Genomic DNA, 25,328 nt, shown 5'->3' with positions numbered 1-25,328 from the left:
GCTACATAAGACAATAAATAAGATTTATATTCCGCTTTTACTCAGAACTCACTTTAAACCACCATCGAGTGTTTGTAATAACTTCCGATTGCCGTCTAATGTGTGTTTTGGCCATGTAAAGTTGCTGAAATTATGTTATTACCTCTGCTCTGATTCTGAGTCAGCGCAGCGATCATGGAAGAGAGAATACAGGCAGACAGCGCTGGAAGCTGCTAATGCTCATCAGTAAATCTGAAATCATGATTCTGTCTGAGCTATGCATTTTAAAAGGAACACGCACTAGTGTAAATGTAGCCTCAAGGTATCGGTATCGAAAATTTTTGAACGATACCCAGCCCTAGATATCTGCTCAGTCATCTGGGGCTAAAATGAGGAAAACTCAAACCGCTTTATGAAAATGAAGAGTATGAGAGCAGAAAGTGTGCAGGGTGGTGTGGGGAAGTGTGTCAAACTGCGCCAGGGGCACACGCTTAGTGGCGGTGGCTTCCGCGTGGCTGCTCAATACTTACTGTTTGGATTGTCACATTTATCATTCGCCGCTCACTGATGACCCAAGTTATTAGCTTGATTTCTGTACATTTATTAATGCATTATAAATAAAGTCGTTACCCAGGCAGAAAATAGACAAATGATCCGCAGTTAAACTAAAGCTATTTCAGCTCTAGGGGATTGAGTATTTAGTTTATGTTGCATTTTAAGTCTTGTTTGCTAAAGTAAGCATCACGGTTTCTGTTGGTCAATACAAAACACTTAGGGTTTGGGATTTTTATACAATTCTGACCATAATATTACATTTTAAAATCAGTAAAAATCAAGGTTATGGTGACACATTTATAATGGAAGTGAATGGGCCAATTTAAAAAGCAGATATGTGAAGCATGTAATTTTATAATATGTGATCCTGGAGCACAAAACCAGTTTTTTTTTTATTAGTAATATGCATTGCTAAGGACTTCATTTGTACAACTTTAAAGGCGATTTTCTCAATGTTTTGATTTTTTTGCACCCTCAGATTCCAGATTTTCAAATAGTTGTAGTCTCGACCAAATATTTTCCTATCATAACAAACCATACATCAATGGAAAGCTTATTTATTCATCTTTCAGATGATGTATAAATCTCAATTTGAAAAATTGACCCTTAAGACTGGTTTTGTGGTCCAGTGTCACATATTTTATAACAACTTTATTTCAACAGTGTATTATTTCAACTAAATAATTTTTAAATTTGTTAAAGTTAGGGTTCATGATGTAAAGTATATATCTTTACACAGAAAAGTTTGTGAGGTTTTCAGCTTTCAGATGATGTATAAATCTCAATTTTGAAAAATTGACCCTTAAGACTGGTTTTGTGGTCCAGGGTCACATATTTTATAACAACTTTATTTCAACAGTGTATTATTTCAACTAAATAATTTTTTAATTTGTTAAAGTTAGGGTTTGTGGTGTAAAGTATATATCTTTACACAGAAAAGTTTGTGAGGTTTTTTAACACGTATTGTCTACGTCTTGTGACTATACTTTCCTACAATTAAAAAAAATAGGGAACAATGTACTGTATTAGGAATTTTCCGTATTTATTTTTTTAGATGTGATTTACCTGTATTTTGAATTTCATTGCGTTATGTTTCAGGGTTAACAGAAATGTCTGTAAAATTACTGAATAATGTCCTGGCAGAAAATTACCAGTACATTTTCCATTTCTTCTTCTTCTTCTTTTTTTTCAGTGTATAGTGAGTATTTAACGTTGGCCCTGTTTACTTCTCTGTAACCCAGATTCTTGCTGTTTTTTAGGTGAAGAGTTATTAAATTAATTTATTAAATAAATAATATTTTTTTGTAGTAATCGACATTTTCACAAATGCTGTTCATTTGCATTACTTGTACTGAACCTAGAATATTCCTTAAGGATTTTTTGGCAAAAAGAAAAAAAATATCAATAGACTGACACTTAGACCTGAGTCATATCCAGAGACCAGAATATCAGAGAGACTTGTGGGAGGGCTGTTTTGACTAGCAAGTCAAACCATCTTACAATCATCCAAAATACCCTAGCAACCACATAGTAATGAGCTCACAACCACTCTCGACACCTTAGCAACTGCACAGCACTGCCCTGGCAAACATGTGGGAGTGTGAGTGATTGTGGTAGCGAGGAGGTATATTAAAGCTTTGTTAATTTCTCAACAACTTCTTTCTAAAATGTGAAGCTGACATTGAACCAGGCTTGAGAATGGGAGAGTATTTAGAGAAAATACACAAAGACAGTGCTTACTCGCTTTGTTTCCTCAGGATTTAGTGTGGTTTCTCATGAATGTGCATAATTCAGAGGATGGGTAGTGTAGATTACAACGGTAAGGATATGATGAACGAGCCATTATTATATTTTCTGCTACATTTGCAGCCTTCCATCATGTAAACGGTTGAAAATTGTGAATATTAGTGGTGGAAGGTTTGTGTGTGTGTGCATCTGAAAGTGATAGAGTGTTTCATCTGAGTTTCCATGATCCCCTTCCCCCTGAGGCTCAATTCATCTCTCACGGTTTCCAGTGGGGTATGTCAGTCACTCAGGCCTGGTCTCCAGCAGGGTAAATATACATTCAGTCTGACTGGCCCCAGCACACATATTTGACCTAAAACCATGTCATCTCTGCTCAATGCTGTATTTACAAGTGCTCTGCGGCATGACTTCCTTTGAAGTCTACAGTCATGAGTTTCTAGTTAGTAGTTTTTGCACACCCACACACAGCAAAAATGACTCCTTAATTAGTCTTTTGTTGTTGTTGTTTTATTTTGTTACTTGGTTTCCGGTAAAAATCTTTAAAACAAGATACATTTTTTGAGATGCAACTCTTCATAAGATGTTAAGAATTGTTAAGAATTTTATAGAGTGCATTTTTAACACAAGTATATTTTCTCTTACTGCACACTTCCCACTTGATTTACCTTGTTTTAAACACATTTTAACTGTAAAAATGTATTTATTTTTATTTATTAGTGTTTTGCAGGGACAGTGCACATTAATAAACATTACTGTATATGTGCCAGATTTAGACAAAAGCTATTTTTCAGCTATAGTTCCCCTGGACAGAAAGTCATCCTATAAAACAAAAGTAAAATTAAAACTACAAAATAATTAAAATTATGTTATAAACATGCTGAAAAAAATGCATTTTTGTTCTAGCCTTCACAGTGCAAACAATTATATTTTTTTAATCCCTATTTATATCCATTATTTATATCCTTGTTTGTAAATAGACATCCTTAAAACAGGATATATTTGCTAAAAAAACTACAAAAGTGTGCTTTGATTTTAATTTTGACAACATTGTCAAAACGATCCCCATTCACACGGATCCATTAAAATGACTAAAAACGCTGTATTATGCATGCCAGGCCAGTAGTTGGCGATGTCACTTTGTAAAAAAAAAACTTCACAAATACGTAATACTCATGCACATGACGTCACCAATTTCACAAATAATCATTTTGAGAGTTTACACAGAGACGATAACGGTATAATTTTCAAAAACTTTCACCCATTTTTCAAAAGTTTGTTTTTAGGTTCCCAAATTGCACTTGTTGTGCAAATGAAATCCAAAGTATAAAAAGTTAGTATAAAAAGTTTTCTGTTTTTAGTTGAAAATGGTGTCGTGTAAACAGCCCCTAAGATATTAAGACTTGTTTTCAGAGAACATATCTAATCCAATCCCCCACCCCCCATTAAAGGTGTGGTTCATTGCGATGTAACTTTTTTTAACGTTAGTAAGACTGCACCCCATAAACACAACCAAGCCTAGAAAAAAACCAGTGAACCACCCCTTTAATATAAATATATAACAAAATCTTGTGAGGTTTCTGCTTAAAACATGATCTGTTTGCCACTGGGGTAAGACAATAATTCAAGATATTTTCTCAAATGAAGTCTAATAATATCTTATGCACGCACGTTGATTAGTCTATTGAAACTGGAAATTCCAGGCATTCTAAATTGTAGACGGCAAAAATGCTTCTGTATGCTTTTTATCTTTATATAATTTAATATAGTTAACTTAATCTATATCCCACAAAGAGTACCGTTTTTCTGCAGATATCAGCATGAACACATTTAATAATCATTTTATACAAGTTCAGTAAAGCAATAAGTGACTTACATTTTAGACATAATATTGCTTGTTTTTGCTCAATTTTGCCAACGAAAATAGTTCCAAACAAAGATCACAGCACTGTTTTTTGCGTCTCTGAGTAATGGACGGTGTTTGCTTATTGAATGAATCAGCTTTTTGAACGAATCGGTTGAATAAATGATTCAGTGATTCACTCATTAACACAGTCAAATGCTTTGTTTCTGAATGAATCAGTTGTTTGAATGAATCGGTTGAATCTCAATGACTCACTGATTAACAGTCACTTGCTGTCACCTACTGGCGGTTTTAATTTCACATTTCGACAATTCATGAACATTTTTTATAACTCTATTTATTTATTTGCTTCTTTTCCATTTTGCAATTACTTGTTTTTAAAAAATACTTTTCGTACTTAAGTAAAATAAATATCATATACTTTAAGACTTTTACTCAAGTAATATTCTAAACGGTGACTTTAACTTCTACCAAAGTCATTTTCTGGTACGATATCTGTACTTTTACTTGAGTATGGCTTTCAGGTACTTTATACACCACTGTTCTAAAATATGAAGTGTTTGTCATATTATATAATCGTAATATAATTTAGCCCTCCGGGATGAGTTTCCAGGTCACAATAGTAATTAAATGGGTGTTGGTGTCATTGTACCGGTGTAGATGGCGGTCCGTTGCCATAGCAACAGCTTGGGTGGACACACCTGATGACGGGTGTGAATGAGAAAGCAGAGAAGCCCATTGTTTCTCGCCTTTTCTGTTGCATTTTTTTTTTCTCTTTTCGTCTTTAATTCTCTCTTTTCCTCTTCTTTTTATTTGTGCCTGACGGATACGCATAGCTCCACATTTTAATTAGCATTGAACTTTCTATTGAGACCTGAAGAGAGTGAATCATCAAAGGCTCGTTTTTGTTTATTCCTCTGTGCTATTCTCGGCAAAGTTTGTCTCCAGAACTCTGATGAGGCAGCCTGTTCCCCTCGCGGCAGTTTGGAAGTTACCCATCAGCCTTGGGGAAGAAGATGAGTAAACACTTTCATTCTTGGTAAAAGCATATCTCTCCCCACTCGCAAAGCGCATGAGAGACACAGGAAGGTTCTTTGTCACAGTCAAGGCCTCATTTGACATAGAGTTTATAAGTCCTGTGATTCCCTGCCATAAAAACCCGGAGGTCTCCACAACCTGTTTCAAAACAAGCTCCGCAACAAGCCAGTCAGAAAGAAAAGAGAAGCGTTTTGTTTAATCTTCTTGTATTTACTTGTCCGGCTGTATTCGTTGGCACAAACTCAAACAAAGGTGGGTTTATTCTGTTTAGCTTTTGCACTTCCATATATTTATTATACACACCCATATTTTTTCCCTCCCCAAGAAACAGACTCTCGCATGCAGGGTGTTCAAGGTACGAACATCAACGAGGATCAAACGACTCGATCTGTGTGTGTTCATGTATGCCGAGTCTAACGTGACCTGAAGAGAACACACAGCTTCTGTTCTCAGCGCTGAGAGCTGAAAGTGAAATTCTTGTGTTGAACCGTTTTCTCCGTTAGCACTTCAGGCCTGTAAGACAGCTTTGAGGATTATGAAATATCTTACTGAAAACATTTCATATTTGCTCAGTCAATATATAATATATATAAAATATTAAATATATGCGTTTGAATTCTAGGAAATGCATGAACTGGTATAAATGCCCAGAAAAAAAAAATCAGTTAAAGGGTTAATTTACTGCTGGCAACATTGGGTTTTAATAAAAGTTGGCTGTCTGTGCAGTAGAAACATGCACCTGGCATGATCCATGACTAGAGAAAACAGGAAAAAATGGGCTGTGGTGAAAAAGGTAGGAAAACTTCAACACCCACAATGCACTGGGCTTTATCCAGACTATCTGTGAGTGGAGATAAAAAAACGCTGAAGTACGATCTGTAGGTTTTATGAAAACCCTGGCAGGCTGGCACTGTCAAAAGCATGCTGGATGATGTGTTTTACATCACCTGGTGGACTTTTGCTGACAAATGTATAGGGATATCTTGGTACACGGTCCATTTACTTATACTACTGACATTGTAACAATACTAAGCTGGTTTAAATCTGTTATTCATATGCGTCTCTTCTGCTCACCAAAGTTGCATTTACTCATCACAAATACAGTAAAAATAGTAATGTGAGAAACATTACTATAATTCTTTTCTATTTTAATACATTTTAAAATGTATTGCAATTTATTCCTGTAATGCAAAGCTGAATTTTCAGCATCATTGGTGTCACATGATCCTTTAGAAATCATTCAAATACATTGATTTGCTGCTGAAGAATTTTTTTTTTTTTAATATTATCAATTTTGAAAGTCTTTACTGACACTATTGATCATGTGTCCTTGCTGAATAAAAGCTATTTGCTTTTATTTTTAAGCTACACTAAAAAATGCAAAAAAAATTGTACTGACCCCAAACTTTTGAAAAGTACTGTGCATTTCTTTAAAGTCACTGTACACTTTCAAGTCAAAGTTTGGTTTTAGAAATGGCCAATTTTTCACATGCAAATACATTGTTGTTTTATTCCATGCACTACTATCTTGAAAGAAAAAAAAACAGGATCTAAACAGAATAGAGAGAAAAAAGTGGACGTCAACAAGACAAGGATATATCAGAGTCAGCTACAGTAGAAGCTTCACTGAGAAGTACACACTAAACTCTAGCGTTATCAGAACATAAAGATTTGCTGGTACATGCTTAGAAAGAGAAACTTAGACTCATCTATCCATAATACTCAGTAAGCTGTTCTGTGAAAGCACTTTATGAGAAGTGCTACAAGCCAATAACAAAGCGCAAGATGAAATTTCACCTCAATATCAACATAAACTGACTCCTAGTATGCAAAAAGTCTTCACAGCTGTCATTGCTATACAGCATTCATGAAATCGCAAGTCATTTGTAACATTATAAATGTGTTTACTGTAACTTTTATAAAATTTCATTTTTGCAAAAGTGCAAATTTCTTAAAAAGTATAATCATTTCCTGATTCCACAAATCCCTTATATTTCACTATAATCGACTGTGTGTATGATGGATGTATAAAACTATTTAGCTATTTTAAATAACTCATGCAAGGTTTATTTCTCTGTATAACTGGGGTTTAAAAGTAAAATTTAAACTGTTTTAAAATAAACTTAATTATGCAGTCTCTTATATTCCAGGTCCAGGATGGAACATGAAGCAGAGAAGTACCAGCAGCGACTAAAGGCTATAGCGGTACGTCCGACACAAGCTATGATTGTATTTCATATATCATTTTATGACAAGCGAACCGGTCAAGAGCATGCAGTGGATTAATTTACCATTTAAATGACAGCGCAGCTTAAGCCCTGCAAATAGTGTCACGCGGAAACATATAGAGACATCCATCATATTAGAATCTGCTGCTGTACCTGTGGACTTCCAGAGGTAGCCATTATAAAGTGTGCTTTTAATAGAAGCATGCATGATAACAAATAGACTGTACTGTACTCTCTTGAAAATAGAGGTTTCAAAAGGGGGTTTTGACAGCAATCCTATAGAAGAATTTTGGGTTATCCAAAGAACCTTTCAGTGTACAGTTCTTCAAAGAAACATGTTTTTAGTGTGAAGGAGAATTTAATCATTTAAATATTATTTTTCCATTACAAAGAACCTTTAGCACAATAGAAAGGTTCCACTGATGTTAAAGGCTCTTCATGGATCCATAGATGCCAAGAAGGAACTTTTATTTTTAAAAGTGTACAGCATGTCTCTCACAAACACACACACAGGCATTGAAACTGGTGTTAGATGTGTTCACGACTCATTCTGAATTATTAAGTGATGGAGTCTGTCCAGACCACGTAAAACTACACCAACAGCAATGACGCTCTACCCAAGAGTCTCTTCACCTGCTTGCTGACATACAAAATATTCATGTCCTCTGAATGCAGTCTAGTATTCATTTCAAGTCATGATGACACTTGGGTTCAGTGGTTGATTATGTCCAAAATTCACCATTTAAACTTACGTAGCACCAACATGGAAAGCTTATGGTTACAGAGAACAACAGTGGGTTCAGAAATACAATCCAGGTGGAGAGATGAATAATATGATTTTTTTTTTGCATATTAAAATTACATATACTATACACTGTTTGGGAAAATCTTTATCATTAAAATAAGAGGTATCACATATTTTATTTCGGTTTCAAGGCTGTGGAACAAAATGTAACCAAAACCTTTTGGTTATTAAAAAATAATATAAAATATTTGGTGATTTTCTACCATTTAAAAGTTTGGGGTGTGCAAGATTTTTTTAATGGTTTTGAAAGAAGTAGTTTGATTTATTTGATCAAAATACAGTAACATTGAAATTATTACACTGAGATATTATTAATTACATTAAAATATTATTACAATTAGAAATAACCATTTTAATATATTTAAAAATATAATATATTCCTGTGATGGCAAAGTTGAATTTTCAGCTGCCATTACTCCAGTCTTCAGTGTCACATGATCCTTCAGAAATCATTCTATCAAATATTATCAGTGTTGAAGACTTTATCTGTCAATGTGACAGACTGAAGAGTGCAGAAGAAGTTGAGATTTGAAGTATCAAGCCAGCTGGAAGCTGCATTAAAGCAAAGTGCGTGGAAGGAACATGTTAGGTTGTGTGTGAACATTCTGAAAAGGTGTTTTAACTATACTTCAAGTCTGTGATATTTTCTGCTTTCAGGAGAAACGGCGGATCCAGGAGGAACAGGAGCGAGCCAGGAGAGAGATTGAGGATGAGAGACTGAGACTTCAGCAGCTGAAGGTGTGACCTCTCACACACACATACACACACTTGCCTGCACGACCTGTGACCCTGTTTTGCACCAGGACACATCAGGTCACTTTGTGTTAAGTAGGCTTATCATGGAGTGGAATTTCACAAATGTAGGCCTATTTGCACACACATACACACACAAATTCATACAGTCACCAGTGCCACACACACACACACACACACACACACTTCTTAAGAATTGAAATGTTATCCTGGAGGATTTTATGCTTTCTCTGACATGTGTTTGTGTGTGTGTGTACATTCTCTCTCTCTCTCCCCCCATTGTTTCCATAAATTTTCCAGATTGGCGTTCCCTCTTCCTATTCCTTTGTGTTCCTACTCTGTTGGTTCCAAGACAAATTTTTCATACACTGTGTGTGTACATTTATGGGTGTTTCACAACTATGGGCCCTTTTGTCCTTGGGGGAAAAAAAATATCCTAAAACAAGCTTTTCACACTCACACTATTAGTTATTTCACATCCACTAATAATATTCAACTGTGTATATAAATCATCACAGCATAGTGTAATACATGCCTGACAGCATTAGTCATTTTTCTGAAGCATTGCAATAATTTCCACCACATCTCAAATTAAATCATTCATAAATATTCTTATAAGGAAATTAAAAATCGTAATATTTATAAATAATATATAAGTAATATTTTCACGCTTTTTACATCATTTGAAAAAAATGACAGCTTTATGTTGACTTCTCTTTATTTTCTGACTGCTCAAATTTTATTTCATGATTTTCACTTACTGGTATGAAAGCTCTTTTCCACCACATGAGATAAAAAATTATTATTTTTTTTTTTAAATCAGTTTTTGTAAACGATAATTATGAGATAAAATTGAAATAAAATATTAAGTCACAATGATGATATTAAAAGTTCAAATTAAGTCTATGACAAAAAGGTCAAAATTGATGATGGTAAGTTGAAATTATGACAAGTCGAAATGAGAAAAAAACAATTATGTAATATAAAGTCTAATTTTTTTGTCATTATGACTTGTAACCATTTTAACTTTTTATGTCAGTAATTAATCATAATCATAATCTTATGTGGCAGAAATTGGCTTCCATATACTGTTGTGTCAAATGAGTCCACTAACTTCTGATGAAACATTATCTGTCAAAATTTTTAGACATGAAATTTGTTTACAAATTAATTTTCAGATAATATATAGCCTATCAGTATGGCTTATGATTATTTCACTGTTTATCAAAATATTAAATTAATATTAAAATATGAAATATCTTTTAAAATATTAAAGATTGAAAGTCTGGGTCAGGGATATCTATAAAATCTTTACATAAAAGGCAATTGAATAGTAGAAAAACTAAATTAAGGAATTGTGACAAGTTTCTAAATTTAAATGTGATCACAATGAATTTGAAATCAGTATTATTAAAACCAACCACTGGGACATAAAAGTGGCCATTGGACAAGAAACGCCCTTAAAATGTGGCATAAAATGTGTCTGTAGGGTTTGTATTTGGGGTTCATAATCATAATGAAATCATGCAAGTAGATAAAGTTTAATCTCACAGCCACTGCTGTCTTGTGTTATCTTACTTATCTTACTCCTCATATATTTTCAGTTTCCATGGTGCACATCACATCCTGTGTGGCAGCTGGTGGCTGCACTTTTGTGCACGTTATGGAGTTACATGTCAGAATAGACACAGCCGTGTTTTCTTATTAGTGAAATACACTCTAGATGGTCCTGATATAGAAATGTGTTGGTACTTGTTTTTGCTGTTGGAGGTGGAATTAGCAGAGGAGTGAAAGTACATTACGCTCAGCAGGAAATTTCATTTTCGAATTTTACCTTTTGGCATTCTCTAAATTGTATATAGGATGTTTTGCAGCAGAATTATTCACTTCAAGTGCATTTTCTTCAGATTTTTCTTAATTTAAAGACACCATGAAATGGTTAGACGAACACTTTTCTCTTTTCTTTGTATTGTCTCCTGCTGAAACAGGATGTTGAAGTAGAACATATCAAACAACTTGCAACTTTTCAAAAAAAAAAAGTGGTGGGTAGTAGGGACATTGCTATTGCTGATAAGAAATCTATTTAAATGTGTCAGCCGCATTAATTACCTCTTCCTCCTGTCCCTGTTTCTCTCACAGAGGAAGTCCCTCAGAGACCAGTGGCTGATGGAAGGACCTCCTGCATCTCCTGACAGTACGGGACCCCGATCGCCCCTCTGGGGCCCTAAGGTTCAGGAGATGGAGACGCACATTAACAAGTACGATTTTTAATTTTTCATATTTTATTTAACCCTGAGGTTGTGGATGGTTGCCAGAGCATTCATATGTGGTTGCTGAGGTGATCTGAATTGTTTTTAGTACATTGCTATACAGTTTATAGGTTGTTCTGAGTATTTTAAACATGTTTCTACACAGTTACAAGGGTTCTCTGAGTGTTTTAGTGCATTGCTAGATGGTTGCTAGTGTGTTTTGGGTGGTTGCTTGCCGGGCCAAGTCAACAGAGCCCATCAAGATTTCTCTGTGATATTCTGCTCTCTGTATATGGCTTGGGTCTCTCCTTGATTGGAAATTCTTAATTGCCATGATGGTGGAAACGGGAACTTTCAATGCTTTAGCTATTTTCTTACAGCCAGTATATAATCAATAAGTGGCTAGAAGAGTGGGATACGTGCACAAATAATATATTACATGAAATCCATCCGGAAATCTCAAACAGATTTTTAATCTCACCTAAAACCAGATTTGATCATTTGGTCTTCACCAGATGTCATATAGGTCATACAAGACTGACTCAGGCATTTTTGCTTAAAGGTGAAGACCCAACTTTATGCATGTTCTGCAAGACCCCCCTTTCTATTAAACATATTCTTTTGGACTGTCCCGGTTTTAATGCAAGTAGAAAGCTCTTTTATGAAGTTATGAAGGTCTTGTTTAGAAAGGTTTTGCCTGAAAAGGTTTTAGAATTTTTATCATGTTAATTAAAAAAAATCTTGTATAATATTACTTGCTGTGTTTGTTTGTTTGGTTTTTATTGTATTTGTGATATTTGCATTTTTGTAAAATTGATGATGGTAAGTTGAAATTATGACAAGTCGAAATGAGAAAAAAACAATTATGTAATATAAAGTCTAATTTTTTTGTCATTATGACTTGTAACCATTTTAACTTTTTATGTCAGTAATTAATCATAATCATAATCTTATGTGGCAGAAATTGGCTTCCATATACTGTTGTGTCAAATGAGTCCACTAACTTCTGATGAAACATTATCTGTCAAAATTTTTAGACATGAAATTTGTTTACAAATTAATTTTCAGATAATATATAGCCTATCAGTATGGCTTATGATTATTTCACTGTTTATCAAAATATTAAATTAATATTAAAATATGAAATATCTTTTAAAATATTAAAGATTGAAAGTCTGGGTCAGGGATATCTATAAAATCTTTACATAAAAGGCAATTGAATAGTAGAAAAACTAAATTAAGGAATTGTGACAAGTTTCTAAATTTAAATGTGATCACAATGAATTTGAAATCAGTATTATTAAAACCAACCACTGGGACATAAAAGTGGCCATTGGACAAGAAACGCCCTTAAAATGTGGCATAAAATGTGTCTGTAGGGTTTGTATTTGGGGTTCATAATCATAATGAAATCATGCAAGTAGATAAAGTTTAATCTCACAGCCACTGCTGTCTTGTGTTATCTTACTTATCTTACTCCTCATATATTTTCAGTTTCCATGGTGCACATCACATCCTGTGTGGCAGCTGGTGGCTGCACTTTTGTGCACGTTATGGAGTTACATGTCAGAATAGACACAGCCGTGTTTTCTTATTAGTGAAATACACTCTAGATGGTCCTGATATAGAAATGTGTTGGTACTTGTTTTTGCTGTTGGAGGTGGAATTAGCAGAGGAGTGAAAGTACATTACGCTCAGCAGGAAATTTCATTTTCGAATTTTACCTTTTGGCATTCTCTAAATTGTATATAGGATGTTTTGCAGCAGAATTATTCACTTCAAGTGCATTTTCTTCAGATTTTTCTTAATTTAAAGACACCATGAAATGGTTAGACGAACACTTTTCTCTTTTCTTTGTATTGTCTCCTGCTGAAACAGGATGTTGAAGTAGAACATATCAAACAACTTGCAACTTTTCAAAAAAAAAAAGTGGTGGGTAGTAGGGACATTGCTATTGCTGATAAGAAATCTATTTAAATGTGTCAGCCGCATTAATTACCTCTTCCTCCTGTCCCTGTTTCTCTCACAGAGGAAGTCCCTCAGAGACCAGTGGCTGATGGAAGGACCTCCTGCATCTCCTGACAGTACGGGACCCCGATCGCCCCTCTGGGGCCCTAAGGTTCAGGAGATGGAGACGCACATTAACAAGTACGATTTTTAATTTTTCATATTTTATTTAACCCTGAGGTTGTGGATGGTTGCCAGAGCATTCATATGTGGTTGCTGAGGTGATCTGAATTGTTTTTAGTACATTGCTATACAGTTTATAGGTTGTTCTGAGTATTTTAAACATGTTTCTACACAGTTACAAGGGTTCTCTGAGTGTTTTAGTGCATTGCTAGATGGTTGCTAGTGTGTTTTGGGTGGTTGCTTGCCGGGCCAAGTCAACAGAGCCCATCAAGATTTCTCTGTGATATTCTGCTCTCTGTATATGGCTTGGGTCTCTCCTTGATTGGAAATTCTTAATTGCCATGATGGTGGAAACGGGAACTTTCAATGCTTTAGCTATTTTCTTACAGCCAGTATATAATCAATAAGTGGCTAGAAGAGTGGGATACGTGCACAAATAATATATTACATGAAATCCATCCGGAAATCTCAAACAGATTTTTAATCTCACCTAAAACCAGATTTGATCATTTGGTCTTCACCAGATGTCATATAGGTCATACAAGACTGACTCAGGCATTTTTGCTTAAAGGTGAAGACCCAACTTTATGCATGTTCTGCAAGACCCCCCTTTCTATTAAACATATTCTTTTGGACTGTCCCGGTTTTAATGCAAGTAGAAAGCTCTTTTATGAAGTTATGAAGGTCTTGTTTAGAAAGGTTTTGCCTGAAAAGGTTTTAGAATTTTTATCATATGTTAATTTTAAAAAATCTTGTATAATATTACTTGCTGTGTTTGTTTGTTTGGTTTTTATTGTATTTGTGATATTTGCATTTTTGTAATTGAGTTTTTGCCATGAAAATAGCCCCAGATGCTGACATGGCATTAAATAGAATTATACTACTACTCTTACAGCCACTTTCTATTTTGTGAAGCTCAACAATCTTTTGCGGCACATCATAACTATATTCTTTGGTTTTAATTATTGTGTTGGGCGATCAAGGGAATTTGTGTTTTGTGTTCCCTCATATTTATATTCATGTAAAACAGGAAGTCATGGCTGGACAATTGATTCATGTTAGTCACACTGGTGTGCTTTAAAATGTAAATATGAATGAATATACTTGAGACATATTATCATCATAACTATATTCTTTGGTTTTAATTATTGTGTTGGGCGATCAAGGGAATTTGTGTTTTGTGTTCCCTCATATTTATATTCATGTAAAACAGGAAGTCATGGCTGGACAATTTATTCATGTTAGTCACACTGGTGTGCTAAAAAATGTAAATATGAATGAATATACTTGAGACATATTATTCATAAGAATTTCAGGGTGCTTATAGTTGTGGCCAATGTGTATTGGAGAAAAATGTTATCTTTCCCCCAATTTCAGTTTTTAAAAAAATTTTTTTATGAAAGTTGAGATTTTTGCGTTTTTAAAAAAAAAAAAAGTATGATAAACAATGCAGATTTATTTTTACAGCCATCTTTGCTCATATTTACTGTACCAAGGGGGGCTAATAATTCTGACCACAACTGCCAAATCTTTTTATTGTATTTGTGATATTTGCATTTTTGTAATTGAGTTTTTGCCATGAAAATAGCCCCAGATGCTGACATGGCATTAAATAGAATTATACTACTACTCTTACAGCCACTTTCTATTTTGTGAAGCTCAACAATCTTTTGCGGCACATCATAACTATATTCTTTGGTTTTAATTATTGTGTTGGGCGATCAAGGGAATTTGTGTTTTGTGTTCCCTCATATTTATATTCATGTAAAACAGGAAGTCATGGCTGGACAATTGATTCATGTTAGTCACACTGGTGTGCTTTAAAATGTAAATATGAATGAATATACTTGAGACATATTATTCATAAGAATTTCAGGGTGCTTATAGTTGTGGCCAATGTGTATTGGAGAAAAATGTTATCTTTCCCCCAATTTCAGTTTTTTTTTTTTTTTTAATGAAAGTTGAGATTTTTGCGTTTTTTTTATTTTTATTTTATGATAAACAATGCAGATTTATTTTTACAGTCATCTTTGCTCATATTTACTGTACCAAGGGGGGCTAATAATTCTGACCACAACTGCCAAATCCCTGACCAAAAACAGTAAAACAAAACAAACAAGCAAACAAAAACTCTTCCATTAGCACTTAACTGCATTATGTATATATTGCCGTATGAGATCAGTTTAACACTTAGGGGTTTGTTCAAATCTCTAATCATACATAGAGTATGCTTCCCTTTGCAAACAAACACCTCTAATTATTCCTGCCAAATAACTGGAGCACCAAGCAGGTGATGAGTTTTTATCCCCCAAAATATCTTTCTATTTTCGCGTGTGTGAGTGAGAAGGAGTGTTTGTCATGTCATGTCATGTCATGTCATGTCATGTCATGTCAGGTCTGTTCATGCCTCGTCAAGTCAAGTCTGTTCATGTCAAGTCAAGTCTGTTCATGCCTCGTCAAGTCAAGTCTGTTCATGTCAAGTCAAGTCTGTTCATGCCTCGTCAAGTCAAGTCAAGTCTGTGTATCTTGTTTGGATATTGTTTGGATCACTCTGTAAATAAACTGCACTTGGGTTCTCACTTCAACTCGCCTTCAGTGGATGATTTCGTTACAGTACTTATTGTGTTCATGATGTATTGCAAAATTAAGTTGGCATACGAATAAGATTAGGGACATATTTTGTTGTATTGGTACATGTGGGTTTAGATAATTCATTAAATTAATTATTTTTATTTTAATGAAATGTTAGATTTTTGCTAATTTTTTAAATGAAAAAAAAGTATGATAAACAATGCAGATTTATTTTTACAGCCATCTTTGCTCATATTTACTGTACCAAGGGGGGCTAATAATTCTGACCACAACTGCCAAATCCCTGACCAAAAACAGTAAAACAAAACAAACAAGCAAACAAAAACTCTTCCATTAGCACTTAACTGCATTATGTATATATTGCCGTATGAGATCAGTTTAACACTTAGGGGTTTGTTCAAATCTCTAATCATACATAGAGTATGCTTCCCTTTGCAAACAAACACCTCTAATTATTCCTGCCAAATTACTGGAGCACCAAGCAGGTGATGAGTTTTTATCCCCCAAAATATCTTTCTATTTTCGCGTGTGTGAGTGAGAAGGAGTGTTTGATGTTCCTGCTTTGCAGATCAGCATTTATTTGCTTGACTGAAGGAGATGGTGATTATTGCAATAAGCTGGCCGCTGAGATCTTCTTCTGTGTTGAAGCAGGGCTTTAATTAGTCAGAGCAAAGTTTGGCAGTAATAAGCTGTTCACAGCTCTATAGGGACTTTCATGGTGTGTAAACAGTCGTCTGAGGCCTCTCATCCTATGAGGAGTGATTCGTTTTAATGCCTGTATTTGTTACAATGCAGTTTTATATAACTGTAAAGCATGCTGTGATTTCCAGAGAGGATTGTGATTGAGTAAATGAGTCCACGTGAGTGCAGGCTCACTTGTGCATCTTGTTTGTCTGATAATAAATCCTGAAAAACCTACAGTATATTCTGGGACCCTGCTGGGGAAGCTCCTTTGAAATTGTAGGTTGTCAGAACAATCATGACTACAGGCAAGCTACACTTTAGCAAAGGTTTTTAGCTACACTAAAAGCTACTAATAAAAAGTACACTGAAGCCATTTAGAGGGGCATAATCTAAGCCTTTTAAAGTAAAGGTTAATTGTTGTTCACAACTCATTTTACGTCCATAATGTATTTCTCAGTGAAACAGGATAGTAGCACGGGAATCGATAGGATCGTGAAAAGTAGGCCAGAATGCAGCCAGACTGAATGAGAGTTTGCTTAAACATTGCCTACATAGAATTTTGGAAGACATTTCAGATGAAGAACAAGTTATTACATTTGGATTGAATCATTGCTTTGGAATTATGTGTGCTGATGAATCCTTAACAATAAATTCTGGAACCTTTAATTTCTTGTTTTATTTTCTGAAATCAAAAGTAGTAATATTCTTGCACAGAAACAATCAGGATCTAATTGCATTTGAACTGATAAATTACACTAAATATCATTGATAAAACTACAGTGTATATATATATATAAAACATAGTCTGAAACATAGGAAAGATAAGATAACATTATGTGTGTGTGTGTGTGTGTGTGTGTGTTGCTACTAAAAAGCATGGTAACACTTTATGGACCAATTCTCACTAGTTGCTTATTAGAATGCATATTAATAGCATATTGGCGGTTTATTAGTACTTATAAAGCACAGATTAATGCCTTATTCTGCATGACCATATTTTAGATCCCCTAATCCTCATACTTAAACTTAACAACTATCTTACTATTAATATATAGCAGATTAGGATTTTATTGAGGCAAACGTCGTAGTTAATAGTGAGAATTGGTCCCCAAACTAAAGTGTGACCAAAAGCATATAATGCTGTGCAGGATTCAAATTAATCAGTGAAACGTTTTTCTGTAAACCAGCTCATTTTAATGTCCAAACGAACCAATTGGACAAAATTAATAAGACATTCAGGACTTCATATGATAGAGTGGACAATAAACAAATAAATAAATAAAAACGTTGTATTGTTTTTTCTATACTGCTGGAATGATACTGGAAAATGTAGTAAGTTAATATTATTGCTTACTTTTTTCACCAACACTACTTTGCTCTTCCCAGAAATAAAACAATTTCTAATAGGAAATGTCAAGTGTAAAAATTCAAAATATGTCTCAAACAAAGTATTACTGGTTTTCTTAAAGAAAAACATAAGCCAATGGTAGGTTCCCACCTTATAAAACATGACATGCGTGTATGTGCTTTAGGTTACAGGTGACGTCTGAGCAGTTGGCAGAGGAAGAATCCAAACTGAAGAAACTCATTGAAGACGGTTCCAATCAAACTGGCACAGACGCTCAGACACAACATAAGGTGAGACACCATGTCTGAATGCTGAACACGCCACACGTCTGCTTGTGTCAGAGCTTTTCACCTCCTAAATCATTTTTGAAACCGTGTTCAAAAGTTTGGGGTCAGTAAGATATTTTTTAAATTGGTAATTCTATACAACAGGCATGTATTTAATTGATCAAAAGAGACAGTAAAGACATTTATAATGTTACAAAATTGTTCTTCCAATAAATGCTGTTCTCAAAGAAAATGTATCACGGTTTCCACAAAAACATATTATGCAGCACAACTCTGATATGAAATGTTTCTCGAGCACCAAATCAGAATATTAGAATGATTTCTGAAGGATCACGGAATGAATGCTTCATGTTCACAGTTTACTATAAGATGCACAACTCTCTGAAATGATTATGAGCAATTTAATAAGTAGCAGCAAGTCAGGTCTGTTTTTTATACTTGTTACCATAACAACAAACAGCCAGGGATGGGCAGTATGTCAGATACTATATTACTAGATACTATTTTGTATTTTAAAGCCTTTGGAAAAAGTCAAATGTAATTTGCATTTAAATACATTTAAGATTAGTATTTTTGTATTTTTAAAATACATAAAATACTATGTGCCAGTCGACTTCTTTATCAGGGTGCTGATTTTGTGCTTCAACTAGTTCAGACACCTCCCCTCCCCTCAACCCCAACATTCATGCATGTGAGGTGCAGCTGTACAGCTCCATTCAGCATTGGGTGAGGGACTTTTCTGGAATTAGATGAGGTGAGGATGTCATGGTCAATTTTTCATGTTGATTAAAGTTAAAATAGTGCACCATTTGCCTTCAGTTAACATGAAAGAATAAAAGAGCACCAACAAGGGAAAAAAATAGCGTCAGCCAATCAGTTTTGATAGTTAATCGGTTGTTGTTTTTTATCATCTAGCTTGTCAAATGTGTTTTTAAAGCATTACTGTATGTTAGGGCTGGGTGACATGACAATACATACCGTGGCAATGATAGAAAGTGTGTATAGTTCAATCAAGTGTGAATTGATTGAACTTTTTCTAAATCGTTTACATAGAAAAAGGCCAATCGGGGTAAGCAAATATATGTGCAGCTTTTAGTGGGAAAACGTTGGAGTGGAAAAAGAAGCATGGACGAATGGTTGAGTAATAGAGTGTGATGTGCTATATGTGTAAATACAGTATGACACAAAAGGAAATTCAAATTCACACTCGCACGTTGGCAGGCAGTTTTTTTGCGCACGCGATCCAAGACGGAGTGGAACGCTGACAAGTAGGCCCACACTTTTGGTTTAACGGGTTAGTTCACCCAAAAATGAAAATTAGCCCATAAATTACTCACCCTCAAGTCATCCTAGGTGTATATGACTTTCTTCTTTCAGACGAATCCAGTCGGAGTTATATTAAAAATTGTCTTTGATCTTTCAAGCTGTTTAATGCCACTCAGCGGGTGTTGCATGCATCAGTCCAAAAGAAGTGAAATAAAAAGAGCCCATCCATAAAAAAAAGTGTCTCACACGGCTCCGGGGGGTGAACAAAGGCCTTCTGTAGCGAATCGATGCGTTTTTGTAAGAAAAATATCCATATTCAAAACGTAATAATCACTTTAATGTAGCTTGCGCCAACAATTGTACACGGAAGCTGCTCCGGGCGGATGACGTATGAGTTCAGCGCTGCGGAGCCGTGTGAGACACTTTTTTTTATGGATGGGCTCTTTTTATTTCACTTCTTTTGGACTGATGCATGCAACACCCGCTGAGTGGCATTAAACAGCTTGAAAGATCAAAGACAATTTTTTATATAACGCCAACTGGAATCGTCTGAAAGAAGAAAGTCATATACACCTAGGATGACTTGAGGGTGAGTAATTTATGGGCTAATTTTCATTTTTGGGTGAACTAACCCTTTAAAGGCTCTTTCACACGGGACTCGACAAGCGGTGGAATCACCGCACAGCTGCCGCTTTCTCTCGAAGTGGAAGCGGTTTGTGCAGTTGAAGCCCTGTTTATACTTTCGCCTGCCTCTACACCGCGAACCTGCTGACTGCGCGCACTCCTCCCTAAACGGATGCTGCTTTTTTGACACTTGCTTGACACTTTCTACACTTGCTCGCCTTTGTATAATTCTGTGAAACGACAGTCGGGCAACTCAGAGTAATTGTTCTCTAAACCATCAGAAAACCGCGATGAGAGGAAGTAGCTTTTGGTTTTATTGTTCACCAAAATAAAAAAAAATTTAAATGTTTTTTTAGTTTTGTATTTCCTACAGGGCAGGGGAAGGGAAGCGGTATGTAAAATGGAAAGTGAAACAATTCAATGGAAAAGTTTCTGAGCAGTTGTACATATCTAAATGTTTTTTTGTTTTTTTTGCATTTAGAATAGGTCCAGATAGATTTCAGCCTATAGGAATGCCTACATTGGATGGCCAATTTCACATGTATTTTGTGTATTTTCAAAATACTGTATTTGTATTTAAATACATTTTTCCACACAGTATTTTGTATTTTTATTTGTAAGTTATAAATACTGGTTGTATTTATGCCCATCTCTGCAAACAGCCTTGTATGGAGGTCAGCTGAACCGCAAGTAAACACATTTTGACTTTAAAAACACACACTGAAGGCTGTTGAATCAGAGTTCCTGTGATGGGCTGCTTTAAGACTATAGCTTATATTATAGAATTGAATTTATTCTAATTAAAGTAATAGTTCACCAGAATATGAACGTGAAATGAAAATGATTTTGCTGAAAATGTACTTACCCTCAGGCCATCCAAGATGTAGATGAGTTTGTTTCTTCATCTCGTATGACCTGAGGGCGAGTCAATTTTCAGCAAATTTACATTTTTGTGTGAATTATTCTTTTAAGCTGGGTCTTGGTCTTATAATATTGTATGTGTTTCCTCAAGACAAATTAAGTTCAAAAGCAATTACCTCAAACTGGCACATGAACCTAACTGATGTATATTCATACTTCACCAATACAGACACACAGGAACTGATGTGAACACTCGTGTTCTGTTAAGATTGACTTTACTGACTTTTAAGTTTGGAGTCCAGTGACTAAAGTGTAAAAATAACAACAGTACATTTCAAAAATTTCCCATCAGATTATTTAGATAGTTTCCTCTATTGTTTCTGTTTGGGGTCAATTTACAATTGGCAGCAGTGAACTGCTACAGTGTGTACATTAATTCAGTTTTATATCTCTGAGACACCAAATAAGAATTAAAGGTAAAATACTGGGGGGGGGGGAAAGTTATGATGACTCAAAGAAAGGTCATGCAGTATCAAATCTGTGTTTTTTGTGTTTACTATTTTGCATTCATTAAATACTGTCTGCATTGAATACTGAATATGTAACATATAGTGTTGGCGTGACTCCACCTTGTGGCAATAAAAGCTGAAGTGTCTGTCTGTTAGTAAATGAACACAGCCATTTTTTCCCTAAAGTTGACGAAAGATGAAAGATCACCCCTAATTATCCAATCAGAGTGAGTGAAAGAAAGTATTAGCGGTTAAACAAGGAAAGCATCACATGAATTAGATGATTTATGATATTTACAACAATAAAGGAAGTGTGAGTTATACATTACACTCTAAAAAAATGCTGGGTTAAATATAACCAAGCGCTGGGTTAAAAAGGGACAAACCCAGCTATTGGGTTGTTTTGACCCAACGGTTGGGTTGTTTTGACCCAACGGTTGGGTTGTTTTGACCCAGCTATTGGGTTGTTTTGACCCAACGGTTGGGTTGTTTTGACCCAGCTATTGGGTTGTTTTGACCCAACGTTTGGGTTGTTTTGACACAGCTGTTGGGTTGTTTTGACTCAAAACAACCCAACAGCTGGGTCAAAACAACCCAACCGTTGGGTCAAAACAACCCAATAGCTGGGTTTGTCCCTTTTTAACCCAGCGCTTGGTTATATTTAACCCAGCATTTTTAACCAGAGTGTAATCACACAAATCTGACACAAACACTACAGACCTGAAACGAGTCTTTTGTAATTTTCAGTTAATGTCAAAACTATTACATAATACAATTATTATTTAATGTTCTGAATATGGCATTAATATTCATTGAATTAATTAAATGGGTAACTTTTATGTATGTCAGCTTCTATTTGCCATCAGCCATGATTAATTCATTCCATGAGCAAATGTTTCCTATACTTAAAGTGAGTCGTACTCAACTGGTCATGTGACCTGAACATGAAGCGACATAAATAAAACTGCTTTTATAAGTATATAAAAAATATTATTTTCTTTGTGTGTAAAACTTTTTAATGAGGAAAAATAGTGAGTATACCTTTAATAAATGTTTTATGGTGTTTCTCTAAATCACATTGTAAGCAGAGTGCTGCAGTATTTGGGAGACGGTTGGGATATTGGTGTGCATGTTAATGCACTTAGAAAGGAAACTTCTCAAGTCTAGAATGGAGGCTGATCAGAGACGAGCTCTTCCACCCATAAATGTTCCATGGCCTTGAATTAAATATTAAGCAGCAGAATGAGATGGTTTAAAGAGCTAAAGAGTGTGATGTGTCCTCTCTAAGGATGACTGTTGACCTTTTCTCTGTTGTTCATCCAATAGGGAGAGGTCGTGGTGGAGCCAGTGGGAGCAGGTGAGTGTGTGCCACCTGTCCTCTCTCTGTGCCGCACCTGTGTCCAGGCTAACCATCTGCCTGTCTGTTTCAGTTACACAGCATCAGGCTTGTCTTCATTCCAGACTTGATTATTGCTTAAACAAAAGAGTATAATCCTTGACAAAACAATAGTTGTGAATCTGTGTTAAATTAATTCCTGGTTAATTCAGTTGGTGAGAGTTTACAATAAGGTTCAGATTGACAACATGAGCTGATGCATTAGAAATCATTAACTAACAATGAACAATACCTTTACAGCATTTATTGATCTAGGTTCATTTTAATGTAACATTTCTGGAGTTATAAATTAACATTGATGAATTAATAAGTTGATGAATTATCAATAATCAATTTATAATAATATTTCTTATTATTAAATAATATGTATACAACCGTTTAAATATTAGGGTTCATTCATTTTTTATCTTTTCTTTTCATTTTGAAAATATTAATACTTTTATTCGGCAAGGATGTATTTTGTTATTAAAAAAAAATTCTAATTCAAATCAGTGCTGTAAAATAAATACATTTAGAAATTTTTATTCATCAAATTATCCTGAAAAGGAAAAGAATCACTGTAATCATGAAAAACCTTTAATATTCTATTAATTATAGAATTAAAGCATTGCCTCGCCAATCAAAGTCTTAAAACTCAGTAACTTTGGTATTCCTGTCATCTATGAATATCAAAACTGATTTTAAATTCATACTGTTGGTTTTTGTTGCAGATGATTCTATGCATGCTGAAAATCACGAGGCGGAGGAAGCAGGAACGCTCAGTGATGTTACAACAGAAACAGACACCACAACAACTTCAGCTGCTCTTAACGGAAATGTGGAAGGAGAAACATCACACAATACTCCAGGAGAGGAAGAACATGCTTCTGCTAACGGCTTCAACAGCCACCCTGCTGAAGGACTAGGTGCTGGTGGTGTAACTATGACCTTCCTTGGCTTCAAGGAGGTGGAGCTCGGGCAGGGGGTGGATGAGGATGATGACGGCGGAGCAATTATTCGAGCAGAAAGAATCATCATCACAGACGAAGGGGAAGAAATCCCAGAGGAGGATGACGAAACTGCTCAAGAACCTACTACAGAGGCTACAAATGAAGACACATCCGGAAACTCCAAAGAAAATGGTGCTGAGGAAGAGATGGAGAACCATCCGGAAGCTTCTGCTGAACCAGAGCAGACAGACGTGATTGAAGATCCTCCTGCTGAGATAGTTACAGATGTAGCAGTGGAAGGCGAGACAAAAGATCTTCAAGATCTTGAGGAAGAGGAGAAAGATTCGACTGATATGCAACCCCAGAATGTAACAGTAGATGGCGCTATTGAGGCATCCCATGTTCCAATGTATTCCACAACACAGCCATCTCCAAAAATCAGACCAAAAGTCGAAGCAAACACAACAGAGTCACAAACCCCAAAAGACGAGGAGGTCACGCCTGCCATGCGCATCTCGCTCAGCCAATTTCAGGAGGTTCCACTGGATGGCGCCGGAGAAACGGCGGAGTCCAACACCAAGGCAGAAACCGAGAAACAGCGTGCTGAACAAGAGCCTCTGCTCGTCTCCAAAGCAGCGGCTCAGCTGGAAACCAGCACCCCAAATCGAGCAGAGGACGCAAGTGCACCAAAACAAAAAGCCTGCCAATGCTGTTCGATCATGTGAACAATCTGTTGACGTTTGACTGTGATTTTTTTTTATTCTCCATTCATTTTCATCTCGTCTGTTACTCTGAATATAGAGTTTGTATTTCATGACATTCATATTTTGATCTTCGGCTGTTCACATCTACAGTAAACTTGCTGCTTTGCGGTGGCGTCAAAGCACAAAGTGTTTATTATGAACTGAAGCCTTTAAGACTTGCATTGCCTTCACTGTATTGAATTCCCATAACTCTTTTCTGTGTAAGAAGAAGATTTGAAAAGCACATTGCCTTGCAGGAAAGGACTGGAAAAGTGAATTTTGTTGTTGATGTGTCACCATTGGTTGCAGTAACCACCTAGCAACACCCTAAAAACCACCCAGAACAATCTAGCAACATAGCAATGTGCCAAAAAAACAATCAGAACACCTTAGCGACCACATAGCAACAACTCACAACACGTCAACAGATTCTCCTACTTGCACTCTTTTTTTTCCTGTCTTTCTTTTTTTCTCTGTCTGCTTTCCCTTCTTTCCCTTATTAGTTTCATAATCATGAAAAACCTTTAATATTCTATTAATTATAGAATTAAAGCATTGCCTCGCCAATCAAAGTCTTAAAACTCAGTAACTTTGGTGTTCCTATCATCTATGAATATCAAAACTGATTTTAGGAAAAGTGAATTTTGTTGTTGATGTGTCACCATTGGTTGCAGTCCCAGCCTCTGGTGTCTGATTATGATCCTGTTTTTATGTCTGGCGACTCTAGAGCGTTGGCTGCCGACCC

The 25,328-nt window shown here is 35.5% G+C and overlaps 2 protein-coding genes across 2 annotated transcripts in view; both read left to right on the top strand.

Moving 5' to 3' along the window:
• The window catches only part of LOC107713077 (paralemmin-1-like), a 51,020-nt gene extending 28,038 nt beyond the window's left edge, over positions 1-22,982 (top strand). Inside the window, exons 2-6 of the mRNA XM_016518500.1 lie at positions 7,330-7,384; positions 8,870-8,950; positions 11,105-11,223; positions 18,153-18,258; positions 22,842-22,982. Of these exons, the coding sequence (XP_016373986.1) occupies positions 7,337-7,384; positions 8,870-8,950; positions 11,105-11,223; positions 18,153-18,258; positions 22,842-22,982 (495 nt within the window). The 5' untranslated portion in view covers positions 7,330-7,336. The remainder of the gene's footprint in view (positions 1-7,329; positions 7,385-8,869; positions 8,951-11,104; positions 11,224-18,152; positions 18,259-22,841) is intronic.
• Positions 22,983-23,611: 629 nt separating this feature from the next.
• On the top strand, positions 23,612-24,871 carry LOC107713104 (paralemmin-3-like). Its single transcript, XM_016518536.1, has one exon. It carries the CDS (start codon positions 23,630-23,632, stop codon positions 24,563-24,565), a length of 936 nt encoding a protein of 311 aa, XP_016374022.1. The 5' UTR covers positions 23,612-23,629; the 3' UTR covers positions 24,566-24,871.
• The last annotated feature ends 457 nt before the right edge of the window (positions 24,872-25,328 follow it).

This window comes from Sinocyclocheilus rhinocerous, unplaced genomic scaffold, assembly GCF_001515625.1.
Source record: "Sinocyclocheilus rhinocerous isolate Xijiao unplaced genomic scaffold, SAMN03320098_v1.1 scaffold1982, whole genome shotgun sequence".
NCBI lineage: Eukaryota > Metazoa > Chordata > Actinopteri > Cypriniformes > Cyprinidae > Sinocyclocheilus > Sinocyclocheilus rhinocerous.
The sequence above is the reverse complement of the archived record's forward strand: the minus strand, read 5'-3'. Positions and strand labels throughout refer to the sequence as shown.

Excerpts from the sequence above, each read along its gene's own strand:
- LOC107713104 (XM_016518536.1), top strand. The coding sequence starts at position 23,630 with ATGCATGCTGAAAATCACGAGGCGGAGGAAGCAGGAACGCTCAGTGAT.